This window comes from Arachis stenosperma, chromosome 10 (assembly GCF_014773155.1).
Source record: "Arachis stenosperma cultivar V10309 chromosome 10, arast.V10309.gnm1.PFL2, whole genome shotgun sequence".
NCBI lineage: Eukaryota > Viridiplantae > Streptophyta > Magnoliopsida > Fabales > Fabaceae > Arachis > Arachis stenosperma.
This window is the reverse complement of record NC_080386.1, coordinates 122,983,068-123,001,320: the sequence shown is the minus strand read 5'-3', so window position 1 is coordinate 123,001,320 and position 18,253 is coordinate 122,983,068. Positions and strand designations below refer to the sequence as shown.

The 18,253-nt window shown below is 33.7% G+C and overlaps 2 protein-coding genes across 2 annotated transcripts; one reads left to right on the top strand and one right to left on the bottom strand.

The window, feature by feature from the left end:
* The first annotated feature begins 1,035 nt into the window (after positions 1-1,035).
* Positions 1,036-3,781, top strand: LOC130957614 (uncharacterized). The gene is made up of 2 exons (XM_057884463.1): positions 1,036-1,630; positions 1,869-3,781. Exons 1-2 carry the CDS (start codon positions 1,036-1,038, stop codon positions 3,779-3,781), a joined length of 2,508 nt encoding a protein of 835 aa, XP_057740446.1.
* Positions 3,782-10,655: 6,874 nt separating this feature from the next.
* On the bottom strand, positions 10,656-11,078 carry LOC130957613 (zinc finger A20 and AN1 domain-containing stress-associated protein 12-like). Its single transcript, XM_057884462.1, has one exon. The coding sequence runs from the start codon at positions 11,076-11,078 to the stop codon at positions 10,656-10,658; it is 423 nt and encodes a 140-aa protein (XP_057740445.1).
* Positions 11,079-18,253: the final 7,175 nt, after the last annotated feature.

Below are 18,253 nucleotides of genomic sequence, written 5' to 3'. Positions count from 1 at the left end.
AAAACAGAAAAAAACCTAGCAATAGATTAGTTTGGCTTGCCTTCATCTCAGCTAAACTAAATTTTACGCCAACAGAGATGCACCTTTAGTTCAAGCTGGACATAAAAGACATCTACTAACCGGTTGCAGGTCTTTCGTAAATCTTATTTCTTGGTGTCCACTCAAACCAACATCACATCAATCTGCACCATTTATATATTTTAATTTATATCTTCATGGTCAAAACGAACTGAAATATCACGTTCTGCTTAGTACAGTGCCATACCAGAACCTCTTCCTAAAATATTATTGCTGTCAAATTTATATGTACCTCCTCCTACGAGATAAATTCTGACCATAATATTTGCAGTAATATAGTCCAAATCTAGTCAATAATACAGTACTGGCAATTCCGCGAGGTCCTTCTTTCATTCAGATGGTATTTTTTGTTAAAAGAATTACATATAAAATTATATATAGATCACCACCAGAGTCTAGGCTAATTTTTATCGATATGGAACCTACAGGGGAGCTTTTCACAGATATGGAAGTATGGGGGAATATACGCATATGTGGGATAGCTTTCTGACACTGTGAGGGTGGAGAAATCGCACCGTGCGATTTGTATGAGAAAGAGAAATGAAAATTGATGCCAAAGGAAATCGCACCGTGCGATTTGTATGATAAGGGGAAATGAGATTTTCTGCTAATGAAATCGCACCCTCCGTTTAAAGTTGGGTGTGCTACAACGGTGCCAGAAATCGCATGGTGCGAGTTGTAGGCAGTTGGAAACTGACAAGGAAATCGCATGGTGCGATTTGAGTTGTAAATATGTACCTGTGTCATGTTAACCTAGTCGATGGGTGCGAGTTCCTTAAAATGGTCCATATAAAAGCACGCAGTAAGGAAGTAGGTCACTCGCGTCTTCTTCTTCCCCAACTTGAACGGCTGCATACTCTTCTGTTTCTTCTTTCTCGTTTCCTTATTATTATCTGGTGATGAGTTGAACTCTACTTGCCAAATCTATCTTCTTTTCTTTTTATATGTTTGAGAGAGATGAGTGACCGAGTATTATTAAAGGTGTATTATTTTGGTCAGATTTTACTACAAACTTCGGAAGGAGTAAAATTTATATGTGAAAAACCCTTAGATGTTGTTATTCCCTTTATCATCTCATTTGAAGAGCTGAAAGGGGTGATTTCTGAAGCCATTGATTCTGAGAGAGCAAGAAAGATATCATGTATTCTATACAGATATCCCATACAGGTATTTGGTGGATTCGTCCAGTTTCAAAGCAGATATGTGACGGACGAAGCGAGCATGCAAGAGATGTTTTCAATGTATATTGAAAACCGGGCTCAGATCTCCTTCATCGAGTTGTATATTGAGTTTGAACAATCTGAGGCCGACCGAAATATTCTACGAGAAGATTATAATACTGACAGTGAAGAAGAGTTCGAAAGTAACTACCAGTTTGTTGGTCCAGATGGAGATGGAGGTGAAGATGAAGGTGAAGGAGCAACGGCGCCAGATGTAACAGAGGTGGCAAATGCACTCGCAAACGATGAGCCGTTTGAGGAGCCATCATTCATGCGAGTTTTGGATTTGGAAGCCATGCATGTTCCGGAGTTTCCGGGATATATGACTGCAGGTAGGTAAAATTTACATGAGTTTGTAAATATCATTCGCAGTTAACGGTTAGAATCCAGTGAACCGGACCGGTTAGGTTCCGGTTCTTGTCGTGCGACGGTCGAACCGGCCTTCATGGTCTAAGTTTTACATGACTTGCTGGTGTTTTCATTTTAATTAGAGTGACATAATAAGGTGTTGTCAGATTTGTAATATATGTCTCTTTATTTGATTTTTCCTATGCTGGTTGTCAAATGCAGAGATTCCTATTGTCGCAGATGGTGAGTTTGCCGTTGGTATGGAGTTCGGTTCGAGGGAAGCTGTTATTAAGGCGATAAAAGAGTATACCATACGACGAAGTGTAGACTACCGGGTGTATGAGTCTGAGCCGTTGACATTTTATGCCAAGTGTACGCAGTACGGATCAGGGTGTGATTGGCTTATCAGGGTTAGCATGATCAGCAGGAAGTACTGTTGGGTTATAAGGAGGTATAATGGTAGTCACACATGTACCCGAGCCACGATTTCACAGGACCATTCGAAGCTGGATTCTCTCACAATTGCAGAAGCGATAAAGCCATTGGTTGAGGCGGACCCGTCCTTAAAGGTAAAGTCGGTTATAGCAGAAGTGCAATCGAAGTTTAACTACACCATTAGTTATCGGAAAGCATGGCTGGCTAAGCAAAGGGCAGTAGAAAAAATATTTGGAGGTTGGGAAGCATCGTATGAAGCGTTGCCTATATGGTTTGAGGCCATGTGTCATAGGGAGCCGTCAGCTGTTGTCCATTTTGAGACTATGCCTGCTTATCAAGGGGATGAGTTGGTGGGTGATATTCGAGTACTGCATCGAGTATTCTGGAGTTATTACCCCTGTATTAGGGCATTCAGACATTGTAAACCAGTTGTCCAGGTGGATGGGACTCACTTGTATGGAAAGTATAAGGGTTGTCTGCTAGTGGCAGTTTCACAAGATGGGAACAACAATATTGTCCCAATTGCGTTTGCTGTTGTGGAGGGAGAGACTTCTGATGCATGGCACTTTTTCCTAAGTAACCTTCGTCAACATGTTGTCACTCGGGATGGTATTGGTCTAATATCCGACCGACACGAATCCATCAATGCAGCTGTGGAGCGCAGTAATGGAGCTTGGTCACCTCCTAGAGCTTTTCATATGTTTTGCATCAGGCATATTGAGTCAAACTTTCTGCGGAAATTCAAGGCACCGTACCTCCAAAAATTGGTCGTCAACATTGGTAACCATTTACTAAATTTAGTTATGTTATTAATAGATTCCACCTTCACGCGATTTCTTTCGACAGCTAATTTTTTTTTTCTTTGCTTTCCTCCAAGATATTCAAGGACGGTGCGGGAGTACGAACTGCGATACCAGCGATTGCGGGAACGGGGCGAAGCGTATACAGACTGGTTAAACCGAATTCCTCGCGAGCAGTATGCATTGGCATTTGACGGTGGATACCGATGGGGGCACATGACGACGAATCTTGTGGAATGCATCAATTCAGTGTTGAAGGGTGCACGCAATCTGCCTATAACTGCTCTTGTGAAGGCAACATTCTACAGGCTAAACGAGTTGTTCACCCGAAAAAGAGCAGAGGCAGAAGCGCGGATTAGTGCGGGGCATGTGTTCTCAGATGTCGTGACTTCGAAGTTGCATGCAAACCAGCTTGCATCGGGGAACATTCAGGTCAGTTGCTTTGACCGCCTGAATGAGGTCTTTGAGGTGCGTGAGATGCCAAGTGGAATGGAATTTGCAGTCGATCTACGAGGACTTAGATGTGACTGCGGTGAGTTCCAGGTGGATCGGATCCCTTGCAGACATGTGTTCGCTTGTTGTGCTAACCAACGACTGGATTGGAAACTATATGTCCATGATGTGTATAAGATGGACCAAATTCGGCGGGTGTACCGAGCAAGGTTTAGGCCACTTGGTAATCCTACAACTTGGCCAGCTTACAATGGACCTCGGTTCGTACCGAATCCGTTCCTTAGGCGCGTCACGAAAGGTCGCCCCAAGATGACTCGCTTCTTAAATGAGATGGACACGCGAATGTTACGTCGTCCTAGGCGATGTAGGCTATGTGGAGCTGAGGGACATACTCGTAGCAGATGCCGTCAGTCATCTAGTGCAAATGCCGGCGAAAATGCTCAGTAGATTCACAGTCTCAGATGATATGATATGCGTAGCATTATATAGCATGGCATAAGTTGACAACGTGATTTATATTGACCTGATAAATCTAACATTGTATAATATCACTCGGAAACTCGTATTTATGTAACATTGCATGACGTTTTTATTTTGCTTTTGTGCTAAATTAGTAACTATTTTTAACTTATAATAATTTGGTAAGTAATTAATATGTATTATATTAATATCTACTACAAGTATTTAGTAATACGTAGTATTATATTAATATCTACTACTTAACAACACCAAATATTTTATATGCTCGCAAAATAAAGTTGCTATTTTTATTAATATCTTCAATGGAGAACCATCAACCGTGTCTTAAAGTATTAATGGAATCTAATTGAATAAGTAGAAAACCTAGTTGGAATCTTAGTAGCAGTTTGGATTTGGAAAATGTGTATGTTCTATTTCATCTTATTATTAGCAAGATTAATTATGGTAGCATTATTATTATTTAATTTACTTACTGAATTCAATAACTATATATACATATTCTTTCTAGTTAGAGCCTATATAATAAATTATATCTTCCATATAAAAAAGAACTGACTCCAGTAGTTCAATTTAACACCTGTAGCATGCATGTAAATACATGAAATATATTTCATAATAAATTCATGGATACTCTAAAGGTGCAATAGATATCTTAGCATCCTCCAAGTCAGTAGTACCTAATGTCCAAAACATACAAATCTGGCTAAACAAAATCGAAATGCTTAAAACTTAAATAAATAAATTAGTACCTAATGTCCAAAACATACAAATTATTCTAAACAAAGTCGACAGGCTTAAAACTTAAATAAACACATTAGTACATAATGTCCAAAACATACAAATTATTCTAAACAAAGTCGACAGGCTTAAAACTTAAATAAATACATTAGTACCTAATGTCCAAAATATACAATACACCACAACTACTTTCTAATTGACCACTTTACATCGTTCACCAATTTCTTGCATTTTTTGGCCGCCTTTTTGAAAACAGATGGAGTGTATCGATTAGCGCTACGACGTGGGGGATCAATCCTAAGGTTGTAACCTTTGGCTTGGTCATCCGGAGTGCGGGCCTGACCTGTTCACAATAATATATAAACAATTAAATATAGTACAGTAGGTTCTCAAGTCAACAAAGATACCACATATTATCCAAGAATACACAAACAAATATACCATTTATGACCACACAATAAATAACTACTCTATCATGTAAAGCAAAATAAAAAATATCAATACCATCATTACGGGACTCTTCGTCCTCATCGAACTCCTCTATTTCATCGTCCTCATCATCATCTTCGTCATCCGGGTTGTCCACTATATACGCATCGGTCTCCTGCTGAAGTGTGTTATCATTTTCCTCAATGAGTCCCATGGGAACAACGTTCGGATTTTGGCTATTAAAAACTCCGCGTCCACCGTCACTCCTACTAGAGTCAACAGATACAAATCCTCCAGATGCAACCGATGAAGTATGGCCTGGATACCTCGCATCCATCGAATGCCTCCCTGGCATTAACTCATTTTGATGGCCAAATTGAGACTGTCCTCCTTCTCCAGCCATAAGCCCAAGCAACTGGCTAAAAGAACCGCCTTCGCCAGGATCAAACTGTGACATACCCCAATGTTGTTGATGATGCGTAAATGATGGGTTGAAGTGTGACTGCGGTACATACTGGCCTGAGAACTGAGGTTGTTCTTGTGGAAGCGGATTCGTAGGTGGTACCTCAGGCGAATGTGGCTCCTGTTCATCATTGTCATCATCCATATCCTGACTACCCTCATCCATATCATGATTACCACCATCCAAATCCTGATTACCTTCATCATCCTCTTCACCCACAAGATTTGACAAACACAAGCGGTTCCCATATTCTCCTCGGTACCAATGCATATAAGTTTCCAACTGAGGCTGTGAAGGAATGGGAAGCTCGGAAAGAACGTGATGATACCTGTTGGTCCAATGCATCACCCACCTGTAATGAGTAGGTGCCGTGGCCCAGTTAAAATTCTTAGGACCCGTGAGGACTTCTCCATGCGCCTTATCTAGATTCTGCACCTCCTCAGGCACTCCCTGAACGAGTCCGAATTGTCGCCTAAACCTATCGGTGGCATGCCACTCAATACATTCAAATGATACCAAAGGCACTGTAGCGCTCCACACAACCGAGTGCATATAGATTTCAGCAGGAATTATGTTAGGATCCACGCGATCCACAGCATACGCAACCCAGACAAACTGAAAAAAAAATAAAGGAAATTCATGACTACGCCCGACATAACAGTCACATTAACAATGGTTCATAAGATTTACACAGGCACTTAATAGGAAAGTAATACTACTTTAATAAATACTCACCTCGCCTTCCTGAAGTTCATCAAAGGCCTTCCTAAAGTCAGCTAGCTTCATATATCTATATCGTCGGTCACCCCGCTCCCAGTTCCGCCACCTTATACGATACATTTAATGTTGATAATTGAGTTATAAATATAAATAAAGTGGTACATTTAAAAATTATATTACCTGTTTGCTAGAGGAAAACTGCGGGGCTCCCTAGGAACCGGCGATAGAAATGGGAGCCGCATCCAAGCCCAACAGTGAAGAAGTGTTAGTGGGCCATCTATGCCTTTACAGTCAACTCGAGATGCCCGGCATAATGCCCTATAGAGGTGTGCTAGGCATGCAGATCCCCAACTGTATTGTATAATACTACCAAATTCACGTAGCAATGGAAGAAACTTCCAGTGCACACCTGCTGCGCCTGATTTATCCCCAAACAAGATCGTCCCGATAAGCAACATAATGTGGCATTTGACATACCTCTGTATACCAACTTCATCAGTCAAGGGTAAATTTTCTTTAAGGTCCCGAAGCCAACTCAATTTAATGCAACTGCCTCTACACTCCGACTTACGCGGTGCAACTCCGAATTGATGCAAACACTCAGCCTCCAACGCTTCGAAACTACTCAATGTCATCCCTGTAACTGGAAGTCCGTCCGTTGGAAGACCAAGTATTAGAGCAACGTCTTCAAGAGTGACGGCACATTCACCAATGGGAAGGTGAAACGTATGTGTGTCGGGGTGCCACCTCTCGATTAAAGCATTCACCAATGCCTTTTGACATTGGACTACCCCGATATGTGATGCATGGTAAAAGCCAGTAAGTCGTAGCTGCTCCTCTACCCTATCATTGTACCGATCCGGAGGAACAGGATGCTCACATGTCAACATTCTTAACTTCTGCAAAGTTCATAACAAAGTATTACTCAACTTCTTAACACTTACTAGCTTACTACTAAAATAAAAATATTTTATACCACAACAACTATTGATAATAATGATAACTAATACATAAATACCTAATCAAATCTCTCCACAGTAACACATTTATCTTCAATAATATGTAATAATACCCACTAACCACCTTCTACTGCATATACCATTAGTTAACTAAAGATATTTCACTGAATTATAAAAAACATTTATAACAATCACTCTATGCCTAAATTCTTTTTGGAACATCATTCATACTAACTAATTAATAGTTTCCCAAACTAAGACTAACTCACAACAACAAGAACATTTACCTTCATTCATTACAATATACCTACTTAATAATTTAAATAGAATTATAAAAATTAAATTAAACCTATTTTCAATATTACAGTTACAACCGTTGGGGCTCCAATTTTTTTTTAATTTCCTTATATTTATATTTAAACATAAACATAACTATAAAAATTAAATTAAACCTATTATTCCCAATATTAGTTACAATTATAACCGTTGGGGGTCCAATTTTTTTAATTTCCTTTTATTTATATTTAAACATAAACATAAACATAACTATAATAATACAAAACATTCAAAATTCACATTCTAAAATTTCCGTGCTCTCTATTTTAGCCCTATAAAAAACGTCCCAAACTTAGTAAATAATAACAATAATTTCACTAACAACAATAATAATAATACTTATATTCTAAAAATTAATTCCAAAAATTCTAAAAATCTTAAAAAATACATATAAATCCTAAAAAATAGTAATAATCATTCTATCCTATGGATATTTCTAATTTGCACTTCTAATAACAACAATCATCACAAATAAATATTTTACATTAACACTTTTAAATAAAAAAATTTAAAAACCTTAAAAAAAAACTTACATAATCAGAGTGGCTGAGATAATGCATGATATGAAGCTCAGGTCGATCAACATCTCTAGTTTTATTTTTTTTGGGCATTCTTTCATGTATTGAAGCATGCAGAAATGAGAGGAGGAAGATGAACAGCAATGAGGGCTTCAGGTTTGAAAATGAAAGCTGGGAGAGTGATGTCTCGGAGGGTGAGAGAAGTTAATGCATGAGTGAGGGAGCTGTTATAAGGGCACCGAATTGGGGTGGCTCCTGTACGCGACACGTGTCTTCGGTGGTGGCAATCGCACGGTGAGATTTGCTGGACGGAACTCGCACGGTGAGATTTGCTGGACGGAACTCGCACGGTGCGAGTTGGGTGGTCACTGACACCACACTCTCGTCACTCCCCTCCCTCCCCCATAACGGCGTCTGTTAGCATTTCGGGTACCATATTGAAATTAAAAAGCGCCAGAGTCTAATAAATTTACCTGGTTAAGTGCACTATAAATTTTTTTTTCTTTTTATTTATCATTACGTCTACTATAATGCAAGTTTATTAATAAACTTCCAGGTTATATATATGTATATATACTTGGATATACAATTTCAGGTTATATTTTATTCGCATTCATCTTACATTTTAGTTTTAATTTAATATATTATGAGTATGACGTTATGGTGTTATTACACATAATCCGAAGTTATTTTATGTTTCACCTATTAAAATTAACAATTCTACTAAAAAGATAATAAAAAATTTTGATAATATGTAAAATAAATTATACCAAACATTTTTTTATCTTTTGGAAATGTTTTTAATTGTTACACCGCCTAAAACGACAGACTTAAAACAAACCGCCATATAATTTGTGTGCCCAAAACAAAGTTTAATAAGGCAAGATCAGTTTCACCTTTATATATATATATATATATATATAGGTGTAGTCTATGGTGGCCATAAATTTTGGTGTTTATGGTGGCTATGAACTTTATAAAATAATATTTTTAACCAAATAAAATAAAAAATTGAAGCTCGTTTCAGTTCTATTAATAAATAATGACATGTTTATGAGTGTAAATAAAAGAAAAAAAATTAGACCATTTATCATATTTTTTGACAAAAAAATAATCTATCGTTTTCTCTCGTCGTCGGAAATGAAGTCGCTACCAATGCCCAAAATTTAAAAAATAATAGTATCTAAAAATACTTACATTGCATTAATATTTTCATTATCTACTTATACTTTTTTTTTTGTAATTAATAATTTTAAATTTCACTTTACTAATATTAAAATTTAATTAATAACAGTAACTTTAGACTTCAAAATTTTTATTGCAAAATAAAATGATTATTTTAATTAAAAATAAAAGATATAAATAATTATTTATTAACGTGAGAAAAAAAATTAATGCAATGTAAGTATTTTTAGATACTATCATTTTTTAAATTTTGGGTATTGGTAGCGATTTCATTTCCGACGACGAGAAAAAATGATAGATCATTTTTTTGTCAAAAAATATGATAAATAGTCTAATTTTTTTTCTTTTATTTACACTCATAAACATGTCATTATTTATTAATAAAACTAAAATGTGTTTCAATTTTTCATTTTATTTGGTTGAAAATATCATTTTGTAAAGTCCATAGCCACCATATACTTAATTTGTTTCATAAAATTCATTCTGTTCTTTAATTTTATTATTGTTTTTGGCATATAACTTGCTAGTTATTATAGTATATGTGGACTTTTTTATAATAAAAATTAAAAAAACTTTATTTTAAAAAAAAAATTATTCACACTTTGTTTGCGAGGATCCAATTTTTTTTAGCTTGGGGCAAGTTTGCCGTCTTCTCTGCGAACCTCGTAAATTTCACAAAGTTTGCTGTATTTTTTAATGAACTTCACAAAAAAAGTGAAGTTTGTAGCACCTCGACAAACTTCAAATGTCAAATCCACTTATGTCATCTTGTTTAAGTTTTGCAATCACTTTTTTCTTAGTGTTGGGAGTACTATTCCTGCTACATCATTCCTCTTAGCATACATGTGATATACACAATTAAACAAATACTAACTTGAACGTATAATTTCATTTTTTTTTCTGTGTTTTTAAAAGTACATATTTTTAAAAAATAATGTGAAAATAGCCAAAATACAAAAATATAATGCCATTTCTAAATATGACTTATTTTTGTGTAATTCTCGAACGGAGAAGATGATAATACCATTGCTATTATCGTCCAGCAATACTGAATAAATCATGCTTGTTGTTTGCACTGTCCAGGTTTTTTTTTTAATTAAGAGTTTTTATCATAGTATATGTTCTTCCGAAAGTAGAGGTAAAACCTTAAAGTTCGTTGAGGGATAAGGCAAACCTTGGCCAATATGCGAAGTTCAAAGGCTACGACGAACTTGCCCCAATGAAAAAAATTTTCTAGAAACTAAAGATGGTTTAATTTTTTTTAAAATCAAAATTTTATTTTATTTTATTTCAAAAAAAATGCTTAGTATTATAGTATAGTTTGTACTACTCCTCATATAATCACTACTTAATAATAATAATAATAATAATAATAATAATAATAATAATAATAATAATAAAAGGCGAAACAAAGAAGGGTACGATGAATTTATAAAGAATAATTCATTTTAACAAAAATCTTTGCTAAAAAGGAAAACAATTCAATGAACATCCTAAATTCTTTTATCTAATTTATCACGAATACAAAGAGGATTCTGCTTTGCCACCAAAATATTGCGACCAATATCCTTAAAATTGAATTCACATTCATGAACTTCTGGATACCTATGCTTTTCACAAAACAAATCTCCACATCGACACTCAAACCCAATTAATCCAATTTTCTTATTGCACCTCTTGCACCTTTTTTTCGTTTCATTGTTGTTGTTGTTGGTAGAAATATCGTCAACGGTTGCTCCAAAGTCTTTGGTAAATCTTTCAAACGCATCAGTTAATGCATGGTTGTTATTATTGCTTTGTGATTCCATGATGATGAAGGTTTGTTTGATGTGATCTTTGTAACACTTTGAGCAAAGATTGTTATTGGCAGTAGAACCATAGAAGCCGCAACCATTGACACAAAGTGGTGGATCCATGTCCTTTGAGAAGAAAAATAGCACTTTGTAAATTTGGAGAATAGAGAGTTATTTTTTTGTTATCGGAATAAAAGACTTGATGTTGAAATTATTGGATGATTAAGGAGGCTGTTAAGGTTAATTTATAGAGGAAGGGGAAATCGTAGATTTAATTTGTAATAAAATTTTGAAAGAATAAACAAAATAAAAAAAAATTATTGTATGTCGTTGTTTTTGGGAGAATAATGTTACTTATTTATACTAATTACTAATTTTTAATTTTAAAATAAGATAAAACAACTAAAATCTCTGGATGATTCTATTAGAGAAAGATAAGCATAACTAACTTAAAAAAGATAAGCATAACAAATTTTTTTCTAGAAGAGAAAGATAAGATAACAAATAAAAATAACACCAGAATTTAATAAGTCCACAACCTGGATAAATTCCGATGAAATAGTTAAGGAAGGCACTTGTGGCGCGGTGATGCAGAAACACAGAAGAAGATTCCGTGCTTCAGGGAGAGAGAGCAAACAGCGATCTTCAAAAGGTGCGTAGAACGCGACGCGATGATTTTAGGTCTATTAGACTTGGAAGGATAAGAAAAGAAAAGATGAAGGTGATGTAGAAATATACAAGGAGATACTGTGCTTGAGGGAGAAAGAGCAAGCAGCGATCTTCAGAGTGCGCATAGAGCACGATAAGAGTGATCTTCAGAGGGCACGTAGAGTGCGGTAAAAGTGCAGACGGAACTGCTGAAACAGAATGCAGATAGAACTGACAAAAAAACGCAGACGGTACTGATGGAAGAAAGCGTAGATGGAACTGCGGGAAGAAGACGCAAAGGAAACCGCGAGAAGGAAGCACATACAGAACTACAGGAAAGAAGCGCAAACAGAACTGTGGGAAGGAGGCGCAAACAGAACTGCCGGTAAAAAAATTCATATTTATTTTTGAAAATTATGACCATAGTGAATGATCATTCCATGAATGGTAGTTGTTTTCTGTGAGAACAGGGGCAACCAAGATTGAAATAGGATTTTCACTTGGATGGATGTAATAGAGATTGATTGGATCCTGAGCTAAATTGAAAGATTGACTATTCATTGTGAGAGGGGTTGAAAAAAGAAGCATGGTGATATCTCACTGTAAAGACGATAGCTTATATATCCTCCTCAAGGAGGATATCATAGTATCAAAACCATGGTACCAGAATCTTTAGATGATTCTGTTAGAGAAAGATAAGTATAACTAACTTAAAAAAAAATAAACATAACAAATTTTATTTTTAAAAGAGAAAGATAAGATAACAAATAAAAATAATACAAGAATTGAATAATTCATTGTTAGATAAGTTACACATGAATTTTGAGTTTGATTAATCTGATCTAATCGAAAAAAAATTCTCTATAATATTAATAAAGTAGTAAAGTAATGTTTTAATAACCTTTAAATTTATAATATTTATTATTTGTGAGTTTCATTATCTTAATTCAAAGATGATTAATAGTATACTTTTTTTTCTAAAGTGATAATATAATTTGAGAAGAGCTAGACTCAATCTAATCTAATCAAATAACTTAATCTTTTGACTAATGAATTTATGATTCGTATTTAGATTTGATTAACTACTTAAAAGATTATTTACAGGATTTAAAACAACACGCTCACTAAAATAAATATTTAATATGTAAATAATAAAAAATAAGAGAAATCTTCAATAAAAAAAACTTAAAGGAAAATTATGATTTTAAAATTATGTAATTGGTAAAATATGTTTTTTAAATATATTTATAAATTTAAGTATAAAAAAATTTATTATTCTATTTTTACAGGTTTAATTATTCAATTATGATAACTTTGATTATTTTTGCCGATAACTTTGTTAGACGAATGTACGAAGCATTTTGTATAAGTATATACAAATACATGATAATTCATTTGATAAGAATGTTTATAGAGGATTTTTATTATATATATTGCATGTGTTATTTTAAATATTTTTATAAATTTTATATTTTAATATAAATTCTATAAAATAGTTGATTTTCGATTCATATGTAACTACATTGTAAAAATATAAAATAACATAACATTCATTTTTTGGATTGAATTGAGTTTCATTTTAAAAAATTAAAGGTAAAATAAAGAAAAGACGGGCTGACAAAAAAAAACTAAGATATTGATATATTTTAAGTACAACTATATTATATGTACATTAAAATTAGTTACTAAAATCAGTTATTAATATAAAATATATTTTGTAATATAAATACGTATTAAAAATAAATTAAATTACATATATATTTATACACGAATACACTAATAACTAATTTTAATAATTGATTTTAATATACAAATAATATTTTTTTCACGTATTCAGATCAATGGAAGATTACGACTTATTTAGGAAAAATAATCTTAAGTATCCACAAGGATTGTCATTTTAAATCCTAATCAATATAGGTACTTAAATCTAAATCAATCCACAAACAAAAATACTCATCTAATATAACACAAATAAAAAACGGATCAAAACTGAAAATATTTGAATTGATCTCATTTTAACAAAGAACATATAAAATTATTGTTTTATTATAAACGTAAGATTTTACTTATAATATATTTAATTTGTTTTGGATTTTATCTTACCCGTGCATTATTATTATTATTATTATTATTATTATTATTATTATTATTTAAATAACATTTTACAAATGTGAAATTTATCAAATTAGATTCATTAATTTTTTATTTTATAAACATAAAGTTATTTCTATTCTTTTTAATACTAAAACCTTAGAACTTTATATTTTTCAAAATCAAATAAATCAATACAATCCAAGTTGCAATAATTAGATTTTTTATCGCATGTATTTTATGAGAAATATTATATTAATTTTAATATTTTTTATATGAAAATAACCTAATTACAAAATTAAAAGCAGTGTAGAGATTTAATTGAAAAGAAAAAAGATATAAGAGCCTAATTCAAAATTAAATTTGATAAAAAAAAATTATAAAGACCAACAGAATAATTAAATTAAAATCCAACAAATAAAATTAAATTTCAAAATTTATATAACTATCATGACATATATAACATAAATTAAAATAAAAAATTTAAAAATAATAATATAATATTATTAATCATTTTACTAATTATTTAACATATATATATATATATATATATATATATTCAAGATCCGGTCCTGTATTGAATTAGATAATATCCGTCTTGATTAGATAGGGGCAAAGTAGGTATTTATAAGTCTGAATAATATTGTTATTTTTACTCATGCAACTCATAATTATTCTTGTTTCTTTTGAATATTGAAAATTGATCGTAAAATATGAATATTTAAACTTTAGTAACTTTTCTTTAATAGAAAAATCCTAAGTTATTATGGTTTTACTATATAAATAGATGAATCGAAAATTGCGAACACAAAAATGGAATTCACTAAACTTTTATTCCATATAACTGTATGCTTCTTTTACCCGTCACTTGTTTATGGAACTATAGATGCTAATAACAATAATAACTCTAAGATAGGTTTCGACCATGATGTTCTAGTTGGTCCAAATCCAAATAATAATAATATGCCAATTAGTAATAAAATGTCATGGTTGTCAAATTCACATAGACGTTTTCCTGCCCAAAAAAAAATACTATTTTCAATAAATATACGTTTTGATCATAATGTTCTATTTAGTCTAAATCCAATCGACAATAAAGTGTTGCTGCTGTCAAATCTACAAGGATCTCTTTCTGCAAAATTTCTCTTTTTCAAAAAATATAACTCTCGATCAGGATGTTTTAATCGATAATAAAGTGTCACCATTGCTAAATCACATAGACCTCCTTCTATAAAATATTTTTTTTAAATAATGTAGGTCTCGACTATAATGTTAGTCCAAACTAAATTGGTACTAAAGTGCTATTTCTGTCAAATTTACATAGATTTTCTCTTACAAAATCCTCTTTTTTAAAAAATGTAAATTTCGACCATAATATTCTAGCCAGTGTTATCGGAATTAGACTGTACTGGCTAGTGTCATAAAAAAAAAAAGACTGTACTGGCTAGTTTGACAAAAAAAAATCAGATGAATCAGTGGTCAAACCAATTCGAGTGTTATCATAATCCTGCTGCAAGATATATATTTGCAGTAGTCCAAATCCAGCCAATAATACAGCGCCGGCAATATCTCGAGGTCCTCTTTTCAGAAATTTTTTGTTAAAGAACATATAGAATTATAGATCATCACCACAAGAGTCTAATTAATAAGTTTACCTGGTTAAGTCCACTATATATATATTTTTTTCTTTTTATTTATCATTATGTCCACTATAATGCTAGTTTATTGATAAAATTCCAGGTTGAATTTTTTTTATTCGGTATATAATTCCAGTTTATATTTTATTCGTATTCCTCTTATATTTCAGTTTTAATTTAATATATGGTTATGGGTATGACGTTATGGTGTTCTTATATGTAGTACGAGGTTCTTTTATATTTCACCTATCAAAATTAAACAACAAATTATACCAAGCATTTTTTTTATCTTTCGGGATTGTTTTTAATTGTTTCCCCTAAAACGACAGACTTAAAACAAATCACCATTTAATTTGTGTGCCCAAACAAAAGTTTAATAAGGCAAGATCAATTTCACGTTTATATATATAACGATAGAACCAAGCAAGATCTTCATAAATTTTATGCTTAATTTGTTTCATAAAATTCGTTCTGTTCTTTAATTTTATTACTGTTTTTGGCATATAACTTGCTAATTATAGATGGCTATTTTTTTCTACAACAAAAAAAAAATTATTTCCAAAGAAAAATTATTCTCACTTTATTTGCAAGGATTTAATTTGTGTGTGTAGAGTAAGTTTGTTGTCTCCCTCGACGAATTTCGTCAATTTTACAAAGTTCGTCATACCCCTAGATAAATTTAATAAAAAACGTGAAGTTTGTAGTACTCTCGGCAAACTTTAAATGCTAGATCTAATTATGTCGCCTTACTTGAGTTTTACTACCACTTCTTTTTTAGTGTTGGGGAGCACCATTTCTTCTACACCATTACTCTCAGCATGGGTATGATACATACAATTGAACAAATAATATAATTTTATCTCTTTTTTCTAGTTTTTAACTGTATCTATTTTAAAAAATTAATGTAAAAGTACAAAAATGTAATGCCATTTTTAAATATAACTTGTTCATGTGTACTGTTAGACGGAGAGAATGATAATGTCGTTGTCGTTGTTACCGAACAGTATTAAAAAAGCCATGTCATGCTTGTCGTTTGTACTGTTTAATATGTACTATCTAGTAGTATTCAACTTCGCAGCTTTTCTTCTCGCTCAAATCAAATTAGATTTTTTTTTTCAATTAAGAGTTTTAATTATAGTATATGTTCTTCCCAATACGGAGGCACAGAGATGCTTTGAATTTCGCTAAGGGGTATGGCAAACTTTGGCCAATGAGTACTGCCTATCCGCATGCCAAGCGTGCATCCCCGCAGCCCTGTTTTTACTGTTGCAGTTCACCACCACCATTGACAACAATGACAATACTTCGACGTTAACGCAATTTTTAAAGCCATGCAGAATTTCCTCTCAGTTCTCGCCTCCCATGACTACGACCGCAAGATTTCATGGCGGTTTTCGCTTCTTCCTTTTCTTCTTCCTCAGCCATCTTTACTATGAACTTCACAACGCCTCACAGTATGGATCTAAAAGGCTATTTACACATATTGGTTTATTTTTCATGCAAATGAGATGTTTATTCTTGATGTAAATGGAATGTTTGTTGTTGATATAAATGAGATGATTGTGTTTAATGTAAATGGTATTTATTCTTTATGCAAATGGGATGTTTGTTCTTAATACAGCACTCGAAGTTGGTGACGGCGGGAGATGGGCTTACGCGAGTAATAAACCTGTAAAGAAATAATACCTTATGATCCTGAGATCACGTTTTGGGGGCTGGCCATTCGGCCATGCCTGAACCTTTCACTTATGTATTTTCAACAGTGGAGTTTCTACACACCATAGATTAAGGGTGTGGAGCTCTGCTGTACCTCAAGTTTCAATACAATTACTATTACTTTTTATTCAATTCTCTTTTATTCTTATTCCAAGATATACGTTGTACTTCAACTTGATGAATGTGATGATCCGTGACACTCATCATCATTCTCACCTATGAACGCGCGTGATTGACAACCACTTCCGCTCTACTTTAGGCCGGGCGCATATCTCTTAGATTCCCCAACAGAATCTTCGTGGTATAAGCTAGATAGATGGCGGCATTCATGAGGATCCGGAAAGTCTAAACCTTGTCTATGGTATTCCGAGTAGGATTCTGGGATTGAATGACTGTGACGAGCTTCAAACTCCTGAAGGCTGGGCGTGATGACAAGCGCAAAAGTATCAAGGGATTCTATTCCAACCTGATTGAGAACCGACAGATGATTAGCCGTGCTGTGACAGAGCATAGGAACGTTTTCACTGAGAGGATGGGATGTAGCCATTGACAACGGTGATGCCCTACATACAAAAACTTGGTGGACGAAATTGTGATCCATGTTCTAACTATTTTGAGATGAAGGCTTCTATTATGGCACTGGTTGAATCCACAACTCTGTTCAACTAACCAGCAAGTGTACTGGGTCGTCCAAGTAATAAACCTTACGCGAGTAAGGGTCGATCCCACAGAGATTGTTGGTATGAAGCAAGCTATGGTCACCTTGTAAATCTCAGTTAGGCAGATTAAAATTGTTTATGATTTCGAAAATAGAAATAAGAAAATAAATGAACTAATAAAAGGGATAGAATACTTATGCAGATTCATTGGTGGGAATTTCAGATAAGCATATGGAGATACTGTGTGGCTCAGGGACGCCTACTTTCCTACTGCTTCAACTCAATCCTTCTTACTCCTTTCCATGGCAAGCTGTATGTAGGGCATCACCGTTGTCAATGGCTACATCCCATCCTCTCAGTGAAAATGGTCCTCTGCGGCTGTCACTCGCATGGCTAATCATCTGTCGGTTCTCAATCAGGTTGGAATAGAATCCATTTATTCTTTTGCGCTTGTCATCACGCCCAGCCTTCAGGAGTTTGAAGCTCGTCACAGTCATTCAATCCCAGAATCCTACTCGGAATACCATAGACAAGGTTTAGACTT

What these genes read in the sequence shown, in the direction of transcription:
- LOC130957613 (XM_057884462.1), bottom strand. Translation starts at nt 11,078, where the DNA reads ATGGATCCACCACTTTGTGTCAATGGTTGCGGCTTCTATGGTTCTACT.
- LOC130957614 (XM_057884463.1), top strand. Translation starts at nt 1,036, where the DNA reads ATGAGTGACCGAGTATTATTAAAGGTGTATTATTTTGGTCAGATTTTA. An exon ending in TCCGGGATATATGACTGCAG is followed by an intron (nt 1,631 to 1,868) that starts GTAGGTAAAATT and finishes TGTCAAATGCAG; the next exon opens with AGATTCCTATTGTCGCAGAT.